General features: G+C 50.2%; 6 protein-coding genes across 6 annotated transcripts; all 6 read left to right on the top strand.

Moving 5' to 3' along the window:
* Positions 1-449: 449 nt before the first annotated feature.
* HD553DRAFT_46960 (uncharacterized protein) lies at positions 450-2,082 on the top strand. Its single transcript, XM_046184248.1, has 2 exons — positions 450-876; positions 959-2,082. Exons 1-2 carry the CDS (start codon positions 613-615, stop codon positions 1,982-1,984), a joined length of 1,290 nt encoding a protein of 429 aa, XP_046035945.1. The 5' UTR covers positions 450-612; the 3' UTR covers positions 1,985-2,082.
* Positions 2,083-2,448: 366 nt separating this feature from the next.
* On the top strand, positions 2,449-4,423 carry HD553DRAFT_46938 (uncharacterized protein). Its single transcript, XM_046184247.1, has 4 exons — positions 2,449-2,550; positions 2,609-2,705; positions 2,774-3,311; positions 3,386-4,423. The coding sequence occupies exons 3-4, from the start codon at positions 2,838-2,840 to the stop codon at positions 4,382-4,384; spliced, it is 1,473 nt and encodes a 490-aa protein (XP_046035944.1). The 5' UTR covers positions 2,449-2,550; positions 2,609-2,705; positions 2,774-2,837; the 3' UTR covers positions 4,385-4,423.
* Positions 4,424-5,475: 1,052 nt separating this feature from the next.
* On the top strand, positions 5,476-7,798 carry HD553DRAFT_335678 (uncharacterized protein). Its single transcript, XM_046182204.1, has 4 exons — positions 5,476-5,572; positions 5,643-6,285; positions 6,368-7,449; positions 7,549-7,798. The coding sequence occupies exons 2-3, from the start codon at positions 5,752-5,754 to the stop codon at positions 7,415-7,417; spliced, it is 1,584 nt and encodes a 527-aa protein (XP_046035943.1). The 5' UTR covers positions 5,476-5,572; positions 5,643-5,751; the 3' UTR covers positions 7,418-7,449; positions 7,549-7,798.
* Positions 7,799-8,903: 1,105 nt separating this feature from the next.
* HD553DRAFT_335677 (uncharacterized protein) lies at positions 8,904-10,060 on the top strand. The gene is made up of 2 exons (XM_046182203.1): positions 8,904-9,864; positions 9,922-10,060. Exon 1 carries the CDS (start codon positions 8,997-8,999, stop codon positions 9,858-9,860), a length of 864 nt encoding a protein of 287 aa, XP_046035942.1. The 5' UTR covers positions 8,904-8,996; the 3' UTR covers positions 9,861-9,864; positions 9,922-10,060.
* Positions 10,061-10,674: 614 nt separating this feature from the next.
* On the top strand, positions 10,675-11,931 carry HD553DRAFT_324455 (uncharacterized protein; the record flags this gene model as incomplete). The annotated part of the gene is made up of 3 exons (XM_046181498.1): positions 10,675-10,881; positions 10,957-11,245; positions 11,294-11,931. 3 exons carry the CDS (start codon positions 10,675-10,677, stop codon positions 11,929-11,931), a joined length of 1,134 nt encoding a protein of 377 aa, XP_046035941.1.
* Positions 11,932-13,019: 1,088 nt separating this feature from the next.
* Positions 13,020-18,799, top strand: HD553DRAFT_324454 (uncharacterized protein; the record flags this gene model as incomplete). The annotated part of the gene is made up of 12 exons (XM_046181497.1): positions 13,020-13,271; positions 13,343-13,598; positions 13,745-13,844; positions 13,879-14,349; positions 14,475-14,625; positions 14,869-14,919; positions 14,943-15,233; positions 15,301-16,329; positions 16,584-16,601; positions 17,226-17,293; positions 17,367-17,592; positions 17,654-18,799. 12 exons carry the CDS (start codon positions 13,020-13,022, stop codon positions 18,797-18,799), a joined length of 4,059 nt encoding a protein of 1,352 aa, XP_046035940.1.
* Positions 18,800-19,103: the final 304 nt, after the last annotated feature.

Raw genomic sequence — 19,103 nt, 5'->3', positions numbered from 1 at the left:
TGAACACCTTTCATACTACCATCGACACTCTTCCTGTGGATTAGCATTCGCAGGAACTCTCACGTGGAGTGTGCTGATCCGCTGAAGACAGCACAGTTCGGTTTCGCGATTGTGGGTTAGCGGCTTCTTCCTCACGATAAATCACCTGCCCGTACTCACTTCCATTCACCTTCTTGATGTGGCACAGGTCAACACGCTCACCGGACATCGCTAAGCCCACTAGATATTCCACAGCCCAAGCCTGCGGCTGCTCGAAGTAGCTTTGTAGAGGGGAAAGAGCCTTCATTAGTAGAGGCGATCACGGAAAATCTACTAGTACTTCGTGTGACAAGCGTCCTTCGGGTCCTTTGAATTCGCGTTGGCTGCGGACAAAGCCAAACCCCGCCGTCCTACCAGCTCTCGACACCTCAACACTCAAGTTTGCTCTCTAAAGCCCTCCAGAAAGAATCTTAACTCTCTCAACCGGATCGAGATCACGGGATATTCGGTCCTGCACCGCTACAACTTGTCGAGCGTTCGGGCTCCTTACCGCATTCAGCAGCGATCCACTGCAGTCTTCCAAAGCTACTCTATCCTCGAAAGCCGCTCTAAACGTCGGCAGTCTCGGACGTTATGACGGAACCGGTTCAGGATACGATCCTGGCGGAATCGGGAGCCGAAGATGATGCCGGTCGGAAGGATGTCGTCACGTCGGCCAGACAGTCGGTATACGATAACAGCTTGATCATGTCGGAGATCTACGGATGGATATCACGCAAACGAGATCTGGCACGCTGCTTGGCGGTATGCAAAGGCGGATGGCTGGAAGTGGCCAGAATTCTATATCGTCAACTGGACTTGGAGATTGCAGCCCGCCTCGAAGTATGGTGTGGTCACGTAAGCCAATTTCGCTGTCTCAAAGATCACAATGGCCCATCCGTCTGATCGAACTAAACCAAATGATTTGCCTTGGTTGTAGGACCGCTTTCTTCGGATTTCGGAGCACGTGCGTGTACTCGATTGGCCAGGTGGTCTCCTTAACGATGAAATTCAGAAGGATGAAGATAAGGGATGCTGGACAGTTGCTGAATCCTTACCGTTCCGAAAGTTTCGGCACTTGGAAGAGTTGCGACTGATCAGTGTACAGGAGCAACTCTTAACCGTCGGAGAGAGACACGAGCTGGAAGGTCGGACCATCCTGATCAAAGCCTCAATCCCTTGGGACAATGCCCATCGCTTCACAAGTCCAATAATCCCGGTGAAAGGCTCGACGGCCGCTACCCTCATCTCACTCAGGATCAACCAAAGCTGCGACCCTCAGGACATTGTCCCTCACAGCCAAATATCCGCTTCGATCATCAAGACTCTCGCTCAAGTTCGTGACAAAACGGACGAAGACACGGAACTATTCGCCAGCCTTCAATCTCTGGACAACATCGGTCGCGATCGATTTGTCAGCATGGACTGCTTAGCACAGCTTGTCCACGCTTGTCCATCCATGAGAAGCCTGTCTATAATGCTAGACAGCATCAAGGACATGCCAGAATCTCTCAAGTCGGGGCAAATCCAGGAACTTCACCTCGGAGGAGCCAGGTTGGACTGGCTGCCTCTGTTCTATTTCGTGCCCAAACTGCACATGAGTTGCAGTATCGACGGGAATATGGTGCCTTGGATGAAAGAGACGATCTTGGCGCTGGCCAAATCGGGAAACCGACATTACAGGACTGGTGTGCGATACTTGCACCTGCATTTTTGGGATGGAAGCGCCTTCTACTACAATTACTCTGTCTTAGCCAAATTCATCCTCGGCTTGGTAACGGCGGATGCGGCTATCATAATCACTGGCGATGCTAGGGATGTCAGCAATCAGACATGGATCGATCAGTTGCGAGAAACTATCAGCTTCGCTCGGGAGGAACAGCGTGTGAATCAGATGAGGCGAAACAGCAAGCTACCGCCGGGCTTTCGATTGATCGAGAACCCTCGAGACACTCCGCTTCCCTAAAATCGGTAGCATCCCCGTTATCGGACCGGGTATCTCGCTATACACGCGAATCGTATCCATCTCATCGAACAACACAGCGCCAGTATAGTCTCTGTGTTGGATAAAGACCGGATTGGACGGCGGCATGCTCGAGAAAGACCACATTGACATTTTCACGACGATACGACCTGATATGCTTTGGAACCATCTACATAAGTCACAACGATAGTTTTGTAAGACATACAGTGGTAGACAAGCAGATATAATTCGCGGCCGCTGTACAGAAGTAGTCCTTCTGAAATGTACGTCGGTCAGTATATCGCTTGCTCAGTATCAACGAATTTGGGACTTGTCGTCTAGTCCGGTGAAACGCCGGATGCGGATTTACTTCCGGAGCATTCCCCTGACCTCGAGGTCGTCGAACAACAAACAAACATATTCGAACAACCTCATCAATCTTTTTTTTTTCTGATTAACTTTGATGTCGCCAGAATTACGATTCAACGAACTCAAACAGCTCGTATCATCCCACAATCCCACAAACAATATATCTTGGCTTAAAAAAAACTAGCAACGCATTCCGTACGGTAAGTGGGCGCATTCCGGCCTCGTCGACAAAGCTGACGTTCCGGACCGTCTTGTTAGCAAAAACGACATAAGTCCAGCAGCCTAGCTTCGGGGTTCTCGAACTTCGATTGAAGAAAGCCTGGCTATCTAGGAGTATAGATCGACTTGTCGCAAAGTGAGTCGTGCCGTTGCTTTCTCCGCACGAGGTGACAAACAAAGCTCATCATCGCGACCTCTTTCAAGTTATTCAAGTCAACCGTTCAACACCCTTCCTTTATTCCTACATACCACATCGACAACTCAACCCATGCGTCATTACCTATCAGGACTGGTTCGTCGCTTCTGGAGGCGTGCTCCATCTCGTCCTGCGCTGGTAGACAACGATACGGACGAACATACTCGGAAAACCACCTCGCATATCGCCGTCGATAACGAGCCTGCCCATAGACCCATCGCCTTCGCGGCTCCCACTTATAAACCTCCTCCTCAAATACCGTCATCTCTTAACTCGCCTGCTGGCAAATCGTCTCTCTCCCAAGGATCTGACCAGAGATCGCCCGCTACCCACACGGCCTTCGTTCGGATGGCAGAAGACCCTGCCGATCTATTCTGGACCAACGACCTGATTATGTCCGAGGTCTACGCACACATCGAGTACAAAAGAGATCTCCTCTCTTGCCTGTTGGCTTCGAAAGATAACTTTGGGCGAGTTGCGAAGCATTTGTACCGGGATCTGAGCAAAGCTTCAATTCACCGGATGATAGATCTGGGCTGTCCTTACGTGAGTAGCTCAAGATACGATTTCACCGCGGCAAACCAGGCTGAAAAACCAAATGATCCTTCTTGACCTGATAGGAACGCTTGGAACCCGTCTTTCGCGCCGTCAAGGCAATCGAGATTGAAGATTACGATATCCCAAGCATCACCGACGGATCGATCTTGGACCAATTCCCCAACGTCGGTTACATCAGCATCCGCCACGACAATTATTTCATGGATGCCACCGCTATAACCGTTACGCGATATATAGTATCCGGCGTCAAGATCTGGATCGAGCGGGAGTTCCGGCCGGACTGGGATGATCTGAGCTGGTTCGGTCTCGATCTTAAAGGAGCTTCATCCTCTGCGCTGGTCGAGATCACAATCACACCAGGAAACTGCACCTGCGACGCGACAGATCTGGTCGCGGAATTGGTCAACCATGCTCAATCAGTCTTTGACGGGAAGGCAAATGGCGATCGAAGACTTGGGAGCTTAGAGGTTCTCGGACTACCCCGTTCTGTACCCATAACGGATTCCGACCTGCGCCTTCTCACGTCTCTCTGTCCGGAACTGCTCGAATTGTCCGTCGCGCTGGTTGACAACGGACCAGTCCACAGAGGTTCCGCAGTGCTGTCCCACCTATCCGAGAAGGTTGAGGATGTCTCCATCATCAACGCTGATTTGGGATGGTTGCCGAGCTTGAAGTCATGCAAGAAGATCTATCTGGAGTGCAATACTGCGCCTTCAGCAGAGTGGATGCTGGAAGAGGCTCTCGATGTTGTCGCGGGTGTTGATCCTACCGCTCAGCAGCATCCGATCGATATTACTTTGAAGCTGCAGTTGCCTGAGCGTAATATACCCAGCCCCTTTGCTGTCGCAAAGCTAGTAGACTCCGTGACAACCGAGTCTGTCCTTTTCTGCAAGATGGAATATCCCAGATATTGCAGGTATTACCGGAACGCAGTCTCAACCATATTTTCGCACATCAGGAGGGAAGCAGAATTGAAGCAGCGGAGGGCGACGAAGAAGACGAAAGGATATCGTTTGGTAAAGCCTGCACCTTCTGATGGCTACGTCATCCGTAGGCGGTGACTCTCGAACCATCTTGAACACCCGACTCGACTCGACAATCAGGTCTTGACCATCACATCTATGGGCGGGATGCTCCTCTTATACCTCATCATGCGGACGCCCTAATCGGTCGTACAAGGCGATGCCGAGAGTATCTCCACATACGAGACAATTCAGACGAAATCTAATCAACATATACACAAAGACGAAGGATCTGGAACGACCCACAATCAAGATATACCTACGATCTAGCATCATCATACTTCCGTTTTTACGATCCTACTCACGACACAAGATCAACGCTTCAAGGCCCGACACATACTGTATCGTCCATCGCCCTTTCTCACAATCCAACTCGAACAACACGATCGATTCGATACCGACGGGAAGCTCATAAAATCAATCGAACCAGGAGAGATACTTGTCACGACGGATCTCCGCTTGCATGATCTCAACCGACGGTTTCAGACACGACACACGATCATTGACTCAGTCCCGATCGACGAGCACCTCGTGCCAATATCCAAAGCATCTCAAATACCCGGACACGAACAACAACCGTTCACACCACAACGATTTCATCGCATAACGACATGTCGCTCAGCATAACCCATATCGACTGCGGGTCGCTCGGACCCGATATATCGCGTCTCTTATCCGCTTCTTGTCATATTCCGTATCGAAAGTCCGGTCTCCCATCTCTGGGACGACCACCTATACCTGATTTTTCTGTCTTGTCTCCGGCATCTGATGAAGAACTTGTAAACTAGATTATCTTGATTACATGTGTTCGGCGCGGATTTGCCTATGTGCAGGCTTGCAGCGAACAGCGTCATCGGCTGAGAGACTGTCGTATCCTCGCCAACCGGAGTGGGTTTATAAGTGACTGACCGAGACGTTGTAAGACCCGATATATGGCTGGTCCCAAACTAGATACGGTCTATCGAACCAGAGCGAGACGAACGACAATTGGGCGAGGACAACGAGGTTGTCTGAAACCCCGCGAGCTGATTTTGCTTCCGCGCTGATGACGATCTGACGATTGACCACGATCGTACAAGCACGAATCACGATATCACGATCATCATCAGTGCGATCAGTGCACCTTGTATGATGTATAATCGTATATCTCGACGGCATCAAACAGCTAGTAGTCTCTAGGTTCTCGGACTACCCCAGACCATCCCGTACACGTTACGATCTGGAGAGGTGTGTAGTCTCAGCGAGACGTTTGTGGGTTGGCGTCAAGCTCACACACCGACATTTGTGTCGTCCTCAGCAGGTCACAATCTCTACTCAAATCCGGACCCAAGTTTATCAGTCGCTAGCACATTCACTCATTAACAACAACAGCCAGTCAACCTATCAGAGATCATCCGCATCCAGCCATGTTCACTCACAACCCGTGGCTTGCTGGTGCGACCGGATTGATGGGACAACTATCGGAAATCGTCGGTATCGCGTGGGAGCAGTTCGGGCAGACGATGCGTCAAAGGGACCACGCCTCTATGATCGACGTCGCTGCTATCAGTCAAATCTTCGATACTCAAGAACATTCACCATCATCTCCGGCCGTAGCAACCTATCACCAGCACACTCTGCACTACAATCATGACGATAGCCTGAGCGAAGGCGAATCTATTACTAGCAGTGCCTTTGGTCCGGACGAGGACACTGCCTCTCTTTCAGCCTCAACTCCATCTATCGAAAGACCTAGCTCGTACGGAATCAACCCATCGCCTGCGGAGCTCGTGTGGAGCAACGATCTCTGTATGTCGGAGATCTACGGTCAGATGGGAAAGGGAACGCTCGTCGAGTGCCTCGTGCTATCGAAGGACAATGTCGAGAGGGTCGCAAAGGAACTGTATCGGAGCATGGAGCGAGAGAGGGTGATGGACATGTTCGAGTCGGGATGTGATCTTGTGAGCACGATATCCTTATCAGAAGGAGCGATAAGTCTATATCCTGATTTCGACCCCGGAACTTCTCTTTGACGAGATACAGGGGCGACTAGGAACGATGCTTCGTTACGTTAAAACCCTACAAATCACGGAAGACGAGTGGAAAAAATATGGCGCCGCTATTGAGTCACCATTGCTGCTGTTTCCTCAACTCAAAACCCTCGAAATATGGGATGAATTGTCTCGAAGACTCTATGCAGAGACGGGATACGATCCAGGTCTCATCATCCAGGAGAGGCTCATCTTGCCTAGCAGACTGGTACTCGTCCGCAAAGGCTCCTTCAGGACTGAAGAAATGCTTTTTCCTCCCACGGAACCAGGAAGCGCGACAACTTCCATATCGACCATTTCGGCAGTCTGGATCAGAGATTGGCACAACGGTTACACCACCCTGACCAACCTACCTTATCGTGATCGTCTTATGGCATCCATCATATTTCATGTCCGTACGACCTTGGCAGCCAGATCTCAGAATCCCGATTCGGTGTTCGCAAATCTTAATACATTCGTATGCAAGCACTCCGAGAAAATCGAAGCGGATGATCTCGTGGCGTTATTATCCGTCTGTCCGAAGCTTGTCGAGCTCTCCGTCGATATAAAGGAAGACCCTCGAAATGCCGACAAGATAGGACCTGCGCTAGCGAGTAGGTCAGACACACTGAAGCTCGTCACCCTCGGCGGCGCTGCCATCGAGTGGATCTCGTCCCTCCGCAAATGTCACCAGGTCTCCTTGACCTTCCGCAATCTACCATCGACCAACTGGTTGCATGAAGCTACAGATGAGGCGGTCTCGTCCCCTTCACAAGACTCTGCTATGCAGTACTTGATATTACAATCCGAATGTTACTTTGCGCAACGGAATGTTCCAGTCCTCGCTAGATATCTCGCTAGATATCTCGAAGTCACCATCGGAGTCTCTACCGAGGTCATTCCTACAATAACGTGCCATGATGTCGGTCTGACTGGATGGGTCAAGAAGATTCGATTCGCCGTCAAGCAACTAGGGAAGGAAAAAGCGAAGCGCATCTACGACGGGCCAGGCTTTCGCTTGATCGAAACTGCCCCCCATGCGAGCCTGAACAGCGACTCTTGATCGGACAATCAGGCTAGAGCACTCACGACAGGGTGTGTATCAACGGATGGACGACAGTCTCACGCAAAATCACTCGCGAACGTTCCAGCCTTCTAATCTCGCCTTCCGCCTCGTCATTCTTCGTCTTACAGAAACCATACTACGAACACCCAAAAAGCCGATTTACCTTATCCGACAAGAGCATGGCTATGTCTCTGGATCACTATTACGAGTTCCCCTTTATGCTATTACCAATCTCACGAACGTTCTTCACGAATCTAAGATGGCGTCTCAAGTCATCGTCGGCTATGTTACAGACTCTCGCTTAGTCTACGAGATGTAGACTCTCGTCTTTGTCGATTAAAAGCTCATGAAACAACACAATCGATTTTCAATTTCAACCCAATTCCAGGCCGCTGCTAGACAACTTGATGCCGATCAATCCCGATCAATTATCACTCGGCGCACCTGATTCCAGCGTGACTCGGCCGGGGTGAGTATTTCTGAATTCAAACCCCGTAATCATGAAGAGGGCAGGTAACAACGTCCTCAAAGGACGTTACACTAGAGGACAAAAAGATTTCGGTGAAACCGCGCACGAAGCGATCCCGCCGATCCTCGTGGATCGTCCTTTGAGCTCTTTTGCTTCTTCCTGTGTCCAGACTGGCTTACATATCACGCTACTCGATTACGCTGACTCACATAAGATGGTGCTCAACACGATCATACTAGATGCTATTGTACTTAACCCAAAGAAGCCGACGCCCACGCTGGATCTCCTCTTCCCTTCTAGACCTGCCTTAACCCCCGCCTGCAACGAGAAAAACAAGTCCGCTACTCGTAAGGCACTAATCGAGAAAGGAATCGATCTTGTGGAAGGATTTTGTCCTATTGATCGCTGTACGTGTACGTATTCAGGTTTTTCGCCGAGAACAGCTAGCCTTAACAATCTCCAGGATGATCAGATATTTCCTTCGCTTCACTACGCGAGATATCGTCGCTGGATCTATCCGTTCAACAGCTTCCATTCACTCGAGCGATCAACCATTCGTCGAGAACTCTTTCTCGAAACGATCAATATGTCCGGCGCCTCCGACGAATCCGGCGGCTCTCTTATTTCAAACAAACCAAGCAACGTTATTGCAGCCGTCGATGCTCGCGCTAGTTCGCCTGCACCTTCCACGAACTTAAGGACCACCGCAGCCGAGTTGGTCCATGGCAACGACCTGTGCATGGACAAGATATTTGGATACGTCGAAAAGAAAAAGGATCTGGTTAGCTGCACGATGACGTGCAAGATGGACTGCAATCGAGCAGCAAAGGAGCTCTATCGTGATTTTACCGTCAAGGATGGAAGCAGCATGTATATCAACGGCTGTAGTTTGGTATGCTACAAATATCTCCCCTTGACAGTCCGGTACAGCGAATAAGTGGACTGACGATGATTCCCCGTTAGGATCGCTTGAGTACCGTCGAGCGATCCGTGAGATCTTGTGAGATCTCACAGCTGGACTTCGAGAAGAAGAACATCACACTTGAACACCTCGTCAGGCGATTCTCTGCTCTCAAGGTCGTCCGTGTGCAGAACGAAGGTTGGGAAATGCCTACCATGCATATACCGGATCGTTTCCAGCTCGTCGCTATCTTGAATTACAGGCCTCGACGCGACGAGAACGGGGCTCTCGCACATCGTCTCGAGGACTGGCATTATTGGAGCGGCCTTCCCAACGATCTAAAAATCGTTAGCAGGATAAGGTGTTATCCTTGGGAGTCTATAGGTCGAGACTCATTCTTCGATGATCTAGTGCAAGAGATACGACCTTTAGATTCGATCAAAGCGTTGGATTCTAGATTGGCCAAGCTGCGCGCCTTTCAATGGTGTCATAAGCCATTTGACGGCGAGGACTTGGTCAAGCTTTTGACCTTGTTTCCCGATCTGGATATTGTTTCAGTACATGTCAAGAAGACGGAAGATCACGACAAGTTGTTGGACTGTCTGTCTAGCCGACCTGCCACGCTAAAGGACGTCCACATTGAAGGAGCATCACTATCGTGGCTTTTTCCATTGTCCCAGTGTCAACGATTGAAGCTCGAATGCTTCGGGGTGACGAACGCAGACGAGGAGAAACTCAAGGAGGCACTGATCTCGGCAGTGGCCCATGGAACGAAAGGCCAAATCTGCCCCCTTCAAGATCTGACCGTACTTATCGACGAGTGCGAAGCGATCATCAGCCAGGCTTTGATGGCAGATATCCTTCAATGGGTCACCGGGCCTACGTCAACGATCGTTTTGCAAGCCAAGGACGACGATGTAACAACAACCACTGGGCGATGGGTAGACGATATCCTTTGGACGATGCGATATCGCAAGGAGATCCGACAGGCACCCCAAAGAGCCCTACCGAACAATGGACGAGGTTACCGAAAGGTTCTCCCGTCGATCCAAGAGCGTCAAGTTGGCTAAGATGGTGAGACTAGTCCCAACCGTGAGGCACGAAGGGGATGATACTGATTGTCAATCGTAGCTCGTCTGCGATTACAACTTATTAAAGTAAACGATCAAGAACTTGACTACTACACACCGGGAGTAGCCCGGTACCGATAATGCAGAGAATGGTCGAGATGAGAACGGTTAGCGGCGGAGCGGTAGAAATATATGCGGATGTCTTTGTATCGTATTGATCTGTATTTCATTCGGCTCTGTGGCTGAGCTCCTTGCGTTTCGATACCTCCAAATGAACGTTGTTATCCTCGCGGTCGCAATACCTTGATAATCCTCGATAGAGATAAGGAGCAAATCGGTAAGAAGCGAGAAAGCGGATATTGCAGATGTTCGAGAGTACAAAAAGGTTTCCATCGCTGATCGCCACCGGGCTTTGATCATAAAATACCGAAGAATGTTCCGAATCGAACGACTCGCCTCCTCGACGGTCGTCAAATTCCTTTGCTTCGCTGTATAGAATACTGTGACGTCTGCAGTATCCTTATCTCTCCGGGATTGTTGAACAACGCATAGCTGCGCCCTACTCTCCACTTTGACGGCTCTAAACAAAATCACCCAATCTATCAGATTTTCATCTGGCTGCCGATAATCTTCTGTATCAGGCGGTATTCCTCCAACTCAAGATATCGGTATCCGGTCCTGTGAGCCGCTGCCCATTCCAAGGTCTCGAAAAATTCAAGACTGATAAGTCTCAACGTGACAGTCGTACCTCTTGTTCAGACACACAAACCAGGCCAAAGCCCCTACGAGGATTCCGCAAGAGTCGCAGTCAAAGATGAGCCGGATGACTAGCTCGGCGGGAGAGCTCGTCTTCGCGAACAGCCTGATTATGGCGGAGATATACGGTCATCTCGAGGCGAAAAGAGATATGGCGAACTGCCTACTCATCTCAAAGGCTGGCTTCGACACCGCTGCGAAAAGATTATACAGGGAGATGAGGAATGTAGATTTCTCTTATATCTTCGAGAGTCTCTGCAGCATGGTGAGCTACTCGGTTGTGTGGCGAACGGGCGTGTCAAGATTGGGGTTTGATCAAAGATTGTCCCTCATCCTCCAGGAACGGCTACATTTCGTCGCACAAAGCGTTCTAGTCCTCACGATTCCGCAATCGGATCTGGAGCGCGATTCTCTCGGACGAATGAAGCTATACAGTCGATGTCCCTTGAGACGATACCCAAATCTCGAGGAGTTGGTGATTGACACAGACACACCCAATCACCTGCTAGCAACCGTGACCGAAAGGCACGACGTCGGGGGGCGAATTCTGATAGTGAAACATAACGTCGATTCCTCAAGCAATATTGATTGGAAGCATTCTTCGCTTGAAATTCGTGGATCCAGCGGCAGTCAGCTCCTTCGCTTGGAGATGACTAAACCCTCGGTTGATGCGGCAGCCGTTGTCTTGCAGCAGTCGACCCTGGTGGAAGCATTGATCCAGAATTGCAAGGGGCTTAACGGAATTGAAGCGGATCGGTCCCGCATCGCAGGCTTAACTGAATTGACATATACCGCTATCGGGGGTGTCGATGCAGTTAAGTTGGATCCCATTCTCCAGCATTGCAAACACCTGAGACGACTTTCAGTCAGCTTGACTGCCAATGCCGGGCATTCCGTCATGTCTGCCGTTCTAAGACCGAAGCGTTCTGCCAGTCTGCAAGATCTCGAGCTGCATGGTGGACAGCTCTGGTGGTTGAGAAACCTAACAGATTACAAACAACTTACCTTGGAATGCCCTGGCCTACTGCCGGAAAGGGGGTTTCGCGAGCAGTTGGTGCAAAACTTGAGCAGAAAGGGGCAGAAGCTTGCCGGAAGGTCAACGATCAGGCTGGATCTAAGACTGAGAGTGACATCGCCCCTCCAAAACCCTTACGTGATCGCAAAATTTGTGCAGATGTGTGTTGCGAACGAGGCGGAAATCACCATCAATGCCTCAGGTGAATGCTCGAGGGCGAACCAAGTGTGGCTTGACAACGTCCGATCTACTTTGGAACTTTTACAGATGGAGTCCAAGGCGGAACGTAACGACGAATGAACTAGTCGGCAAACTGGTCCATGCTTGACTCGACGTAGCGCTGGAATGATTATAGGATTTTGGCCCAGAAGGAGGATATTAACCCGAAATACCGGGTGTGCGGCCATAGGGGGACCGCTTGCATAGGATTTGAGTCTAGGACCTTCCATTCCAGATGTATGAACTATGTTCGGAGCATCCATGAGCGGGAAAAATCCTCCCGAATCCAAAGCAACGTCGTGAAACTTGTATTCACGAGAGCAGCGCGGTACGTGACGACGGTAGAGTCGACCACGATCATCGATTGTGATTTCTCTGATGATGACATACAGCTCTAGGTCATACACGATACCTGGATGCGCGTTCGTGCGGCGAGAATTGTTCAGATGGAGGGGGATGAATCAGATATTCAGAGATAATGATCGGCCAAGGAATTTCAATGCATGTTCATTCGTTCGTCTCAGATATTATATAGTGAAGTAGATGTGTCGCCAATTTGTGGTCGGTATCGTCATGACGGCATGCGAAATCAGATGTTGGATTGATTCGTCGTTATCAACAACTCGAAATAACGCACAGTCTTGAAAGCAAGTCGTCAAAAAGTGAGAAGACGAGAATCCGGTTGAAGGATGATCCTCGTTTACGGAAAACTCAAACAAAGAGGTGGGCCGCCGATCGCTACTGACTCTGAAGTTGAAGATACCGAAGAATGTTCCGAGGCAATCTGTTTTCGGCTCTCGGCCGGATCTCAGCTTCTTCCATCTTCGCTTGCCGTGATCACATACATATACCAGTACCTGCTGTTGATATCCCAGCTGCGTGTTCCTGTACAACAATCATCGATCTAAGCTACTCGTCATTACCAGTCATCTCCCACAGATATCTTTCTTCGCTCCGTGAACCGTCTTCCGTTGCGATACGTACGAACACACGCTGCGGATCTTGGTTTTCGAATCACGTAAGGACCTGGTTGCTTTCGATGATCTCTGATGTCTCGAATCTAAGCAAGACGACGCTGTCTTTCAACTAGTACACCAGATACGATCACCTAACAAGAAGCAATTCGATTGATCCAGCTCACGGAGACACGCTTCCCCTTCCCTTGCTCTATGAACGGCAAGAAACAGTACAGACATCCTATGACTACGGCCGAGAAGACAGGCGTATTCAGCTCGCCGGGTGAACTCGTTTTTTCGAACGAACTTCTCTTGTCGGAGATCTATGAGCATCTTGACACAAAAGAGGATCAGAAGAACTGTTTACTCGTCTGCAAGTCTGGATACGACACGGCGGCCAAGCGTTTGTACAGGGAGATGCGGATCGAAGATCTCACTCCCTTCTTCACCGGGAATTGTAGCATCGTAAGCAAAGCGTTCCAAGTTGTATGACGACGATTAGCGTCTGATCCACAGGTATACCTCCCATCTTTTAGGAGCGCTTGAACTTCCTAGCTCAAAGCGTCCGGATTCTTCATATTCCCTACACTTATGTCGAACACGAACCTTCGGGTCGGATGATACTCGACAAGAACTGTCCCATGAAGCGTTATCCTAACCTTACTCTTCTTGAGATTAGCTCCAAGAAGCGAGACTCACCAATCGCTCGAGTGATTGGGCGGTACACTCAAGGCATAAGGATCTTGGACGTCGCGTTCGACATCTATAGCTTCGAACAGATCGACTGGGAAGGTCCGATACTGCACGTTGCGGGATTTGAGTCGAAATGCCTTATATACTTGACGGTGCTTAAGGAAACAGGCATATCATCTAGCAACACTCGAAAGCCGGGCGTCATAATGGAGAGCTTGATACAGGAGTGTCATCAACTCTTACAGGCAGGCTGCGTTTCTTCATGGGTGGGCGGCATGGAAACATTGACGCACGCATCATCGGTCGAACTCCTCTATGGGGACCTAGACACCATCCTTGGGTGTTGTCAGTCTTTGAGATCCATCTCACTTGATCTCAGGTACGATACCGAGTCATCCCTCCGGAACTCACCGCTAGGGCTGAGAAAGGCTCCCGCCCTGGATTCCATCGAGATAAAAGGGGGCTTTATCTCCGATCTTTACGAATTGACACGGTATCACAAATACGTCAACCTCACTGGTTTCGCATACTTCAGCGAGGATATTATGCGCATTATTCTTCCTTCGATGAGGGACCTCAGGAGGAGTCAAACGGCGATTCCGATCTTGAAGCTGGATCTCTGGTTGGAAAAGCTGTGCCCTGAGCTCAATCCCTACACCGTTGCAAAGTTCTTGCATATGATGACCACCGATCAGACCGTTATCACCATCCACGAGGTTGATAGCGTCGAAGGACAGAGAAAGGACTGGACTGACCACGTTAGAGCCACGCTAGCTGATCTTCGAGAGGAAGCGAGGATAATGACTCATGCCGGGAAGCCGGGTTGGCGACGGGTTGAGAAGCGCACGGGGTAGAAGAAACAATATGGCAAGAACAGATGGTAGACATAGAAATTCCCATACGGCGTAACGATCATTATGTAAAACGAGGTATTCCTGTAGATAGTGGATCTGAGACCGTCTTGACGTGCAGTAGTATCTTATATTTTAGGAGAAATGAGCATTTCGTTCACAAAGAGGCGCTCGACCCTGAAACTGACGATTTCTGCTCCCGCCTATCACATAATTACGAGAATGCTTTCAACATGACGTGGCAACTCGACCTTGTTTGTCGGCGTCATATCGAGGTGCGTACGATCTGATCTGGACTTGTATCTGCACTGGAGAACTCGATAGTCAATAAAGAGGTCTAACCGCAGACATCATCCTTCAGGTTAGTAGACCGCCGAGGTTATCCTCATCTTACCGCTCTTCGACGCAGTCACGAGATAGTTTGGCGGAAGAGGACGAAGAGACCCGCTCTTCAGCTCGATCCTAATCGTCCGATCATATCGCCGCCTGTGCATCATCAACCTTGCTCTATCAACTAGACCGTCGTTCTGGAGTCGCAGCCAGGGCTGAGATCTGACGCCAACTATCAGGTAACTTCAAGCCGTTCTGAAAGATGTTGGACGCCTCGGGAACAGCTTCTCCGAACAATCCCGCTGGGAATCATGAGCCTGCTTCGGAATCGACCCCGGCCGAGGTCGAATATCCTACACTTTCGACAGCCGCACAAGCAATCTACCATAACGACTTGATCATGTCCGTGGTCTACCGCTTCGTTACGGACCAAAAAGACCTAGCAAGGTGCTTGCTTGTTTCGAAAGAGGGATATGATACTGCAGCGAACGAGTTCTTCTCTAAAACATCGACCACGGCAATGTCGCGGTTGTTTGACGGCGGTTGTAGCTTCGTGAGTCTCCTTCGTTTTCTCTTGAGCTTTCGTTTACTTACTACACCTATGACGTTTGTATGAACAGGAACGCTTAACGGAAATATTCGCTAGAGTCAAAGTCATAGACGCTCCCAATGAGCGGGATTTCCCGTTTGCAAGATACCCGAATCTGGCCATGCTCCGGCTGACAACCCCGTCGTCCAGCTCACGCGTCGTTACGGTTCAGGAGTTGGTGAACCGAGGCCATCGTACGATCATTCTGGAACACGGCTACGATTCAGAAATCGAGCTAGGTTGGGGAACCGAAGCTTCCGATGGAACCGAGGCAGCAGGAAAAGAAGTCGTCAGTGGAGATCTCCTCTCGGTCGAATTTCATCGGGGTAAAGGCGTTCAACGGCGTCGGGTCCAAGCTGCTATCAAGAATTTCATGGTCGCAATCCGCGTATCGTTGACGGCGGGCGGGTCCGATAATCGATTTGCCAAACTCAAACGTGTCGTATGCAGTACAGGTTGCACCGATTTCACTTCCACGGACTTGACGGATATACTTCGCCTCTGCTTCAACTTGAGCACAATCGATTTCGATATCAATGCCGAGAAAGCGGGTTATCGTCGCGACTTTAATATGATCTGGGACATGCACCCACAGCTTGACGTCGTGTCGCTGCGTGGTGTTGATCTGTACGACTTGGACCTTTTTATTGACTGTCGACACGTCACTCTTCGCACACCGATGTTTGCATCGACCGAGGATTACATGGAGGACTACACGTCCTCGCCTCCCGATGAGCGCCCGTCCCCTTCGGAAGTGATGGAGTCTTTGACCATCGAGCTTCAACCTGGGGGTTCCGGTTGTTACCTGACTGCGTTGTTTCTTCTCTGCATGATTAACAAGCGTACCGTCGTCAAAGTCGTCGCAGCCCCCACCATTACCGATGATTCTGACGACGACGAGGACACCGAAGCTGTGAAGATTGCGGACCTGGCTATCGAAGTCTCGAGCACCCTGAGACATCTGAGGCGGTTTCGAGCCTTTAAAGAGTCTGGAACTCCGGGATATAGGCAGATTGGCTTCTCGCAAGACGGCCCGCCTGGCGAGAATGCATCTCAGCCGGTCTAGCCGTTCGCGAAGGGGCGGTTCTCCGCCATTACCAGACCGCCTTTGAACCACCATCGACGATTCACTTGCACGACTATCGACTGCTCTCTAGCGACAATCTTTCCCTTCAACAGCCACACGCTTCTACGCTTCAAGCCATCATACTCTCAACTCCAGATATACGCCTTCCTTACGCACGCTTATGCACGCTTACGCTGCCTGCATACCATGGGTTGACTGAACCAAACCTCCGAGACTACTAAGTCCAGACGTACAACTACGATTCGGTCCGTTCATGACAGACGGACTCACGGTATCGCTAATGTCAAGATATACGATGACGCCACCGATAAAAGAAACGACTTCATTACGATTGTCCCCTTCCTTTACGATATTTTACGCCAATTTTCCTCCTGTCGAACTGTACATCTCTACGTGTATGGACGGACGCACGCCGATAGACGATGAGCCGCTCTCGGTTAACATACCTTATGAATACGATACTATGGACGATTCGGTTCGACTTCACTGAAAGTTGTCGATCTATCCTTTTGGGAACGTCAAATCTACGTGACCAAAACCAGATGATTCTTGCGTGCCTCGTACGCTCCTGCCTGCAGTGAGCGGTGAAGAAATCACTCGTACTAAGTGAGCCTATACAGCGAGGATCATCGATGACGCCATGAGAGGGAGGCGGATATCCGGTCGATCCGCGCTGACATCATCTCACTTTCAGACAAAAGACTCAAAGGAGGTTCGATGATCGGCACGACGTATCGCTGATGCCTTCTCGAGGTTCAGATCGATGGCACCCCAGCGAGTCGAACAAAGATTTATACTTCTCCAGCTCTTCAAACAGACTTCGCCTTTGTGTACTCGCTTCTTCCACAGCCGGAGCACTTCGAACATAGAAAAATCCTAATTGGCACCACCTTGTTTCCAAGACAAAGCAGACGATTGTCAGGACATATTTCGACATGTAAGCGGTCCTTCTCCATGAGCGAATATCTTCATCGCTGACTTGTTGGTGATTGTATAGAAACCTCGTGTAGCCTTACCTCATCTAGCGTTTTCAGACCGATGGAGACACCCAACCCAGCCACCCAAGTTCACGGAATCGACTTGATCCGTTCCGAGATCTGTCGCTTCTTGGACCATGAGGACCTGAAAAGCTACGCCTTGGCTAGTCACTCAACCTTCGAAGATGCAATGAAAAGGCTCTGGTCGTGTACAAGGCTCAAAAGCGTGAACAGGCTATTCGGGATGGGCTATTGGCTTGTGAGCAGATTCTGCCTCTGTAGTTATTCTAAATATTGATTATACTGAGATGTTTAATTAGAATCGCTTCGATCTATACCTGGGCTGCATCAGACAAATCATTGTTCAGCACGACATTTTCCCCAAAAAAGGCAGCGACATACTTAGAGTCGGTTGGGATTTGGAGCGACCCCTACCGATTGCACTTCAACGAAAAAAAGGCGGACGTTTTGAGTTCTCGGGCGTCCAAGACCTGCCGAAGCTCGACCTCCTGGACATCAAGAGCTGCTCCAGCGAGCTTCTCGGATACTCGGATGGTGACATCCGAGCAGACGTCGGGGAGGTACATCGGATTGGCGAGCGAACCGTTCGTGTCAGATCCCGCTATCGTCAATCGGAACGGCTCTTGTGCTGGGCGAACGCCTTGGTCGATATCCACTCCGACGCTTCTTATATCGAGTCTCTACGCTTGGGTTGGTGGACGGAGACTCCCGAAGAAACGAACGAAGTCTATCGAGACGTCATCGGTGCCTTGCTGGGGCAAATCCGGGATATATCTCCTTTTGAGCAGCGAGGATCCCGTCTCAAACGGCTGGAATGCTTCACTCTTAAAGAAGAGATACTGTGCAAAGATCTGATGGAGATCCTGAGCCTACTGCCGCAGCTCAAAGAGTTGGAGGTGATCTTAACAAAGATGGGGGATAAGGAACCACCTCTGAACGGAGACGCTTTCGCGCTGTTCCTGGCAAAGAAGCCAGTCGAAATCGAAAGCCTGCGAATCTGTGGTGCGCCGCTCGAATGGCTCCCATATTTCCGCCGATGCGGACGAGTCCTTCTGGATTGTGGAGTCGCTGTCCAGTATAGCAAGCTGTACGACGATTTGCGCGCGCTTCCACCGATTCAATGGGCCAACCTCGACGATGCAGGTCCGGCACATCTCGGTCTCGTCTTGCCCAAGTTGCAATACGATCGTCAGGCCGGAGACTTCATCAGCTTTATTGAAGGAGCTACGAGCGATCACACTGCGATCCATGCCTCTACTTATGAGGTCCCTCTCCGCAGCGATATGAGCGATCTTGATCAAGGAAGCGATTTCGATAGTGACGACGAAGGGTATGGCGTCACTACGACGGGCCCTCGTGAAGACCCCTCCAAGAGATGGATCCGTGTTATCAGGCGCAGCATTACTGCGCCTCGACGGAATGGGACGGCCTCCAGACTTGCCTGACTTCTAGCTTCAACGAAAGCACCGAATGGCGCTTTAGTGTAAGTCTGAATTTGAAACCCTTCGGTCTGATGGTCCACAGCTGAACTCAAACAATGCTTCAGCACCGATAGTCTGCGGGACTCGGATCTTAACCCACATGATGCGCGACGACAGCTAGCAGGGGATGTCGCGTGTCAACAAACAGCAGTCCGAATATGTCGTCCCAAGCCAGAAACTCGGAACAATTTTACGCAGGTTTACATGGGATATAGACATAACTCAGCAGGACACGCCTGATAATCATGACGGCAAGCAGGATGAAGGA

Source organism: Filobasidium floriforme (genome assembly GCF_021052385.1).
Source record: "Filobasidium floriforme strain CBS 6241 chromosome Unknown HD553scaffold_13, whole genome shotgun sequence".
In the NCBI taxonomy this organism is placed as follows: domain Eukaryota; kingdom Fungi; phylum Basidiomycota; class Tremellomycetes; order Filobasidiales; family Filobasidiaceae; genus Filobasidium; species Filobasidium floriforme.
The sequence above is the reverse complement of the archived record's forward strand: the minus strand, read 5'-3'. Positions and strand labels throughout refer to the sequence as shown.

Excerpts from the sequence above, each read along its gene's own strand:
- HD553DRAFT_46960 (XM_046184248.1), top strand. The coding sequence starts at position 613 with ATGACGGAACCGGTTCAGGATACGATCCTGGCGGAATCGGGAGCCGAA. Across the intron at positions 877-958 it reads TCGAAGTATGGTGTGGTCAC|GACCGCTTTCTTCGGATTTC; the intron begins GTAAGCCAATTT and ends CCTTGGTTGTAG.
- HD553DRAFT_335678 (XM_046182204.1), top strand. The coding sequence starts at position 5,752 with ATGTTCACTCACAACCCGTGGCTTGCTGGTGCGACCGGATTGATGGGA. Across the intron at positions 6,286-6,367 it reads TCGAGTCGGGATGTGATCTT|GGGCGACTAGGAACGATGCT; the intron begins GTGAGCACGATA and ends GACGAGATACAG.
- HD553DRAFT_335677 (XM_046182203.1), top strand. The coding sequence starts at position 8,997 with ATGCCTACCATGCATATACCGGATCGTTTCCAGCTCGTCGCTATCTTG.
- HD553DRAFT_46938 (XM_046184247.1), top strand. The coding sequence starts at position 2,838 with ATGCGTCATTACCTATCAGGACTGGTTCGTCGCTTCTGGAGGCGTGCT. Across the intron at positions 3,312-3,385 it reads TAGATCTGGGCTGTCCTTAC|GAACGCTTGGAACCCGTCTT; the intron begins GTGAGTAGCTCA and ends TTGACCTGATAG.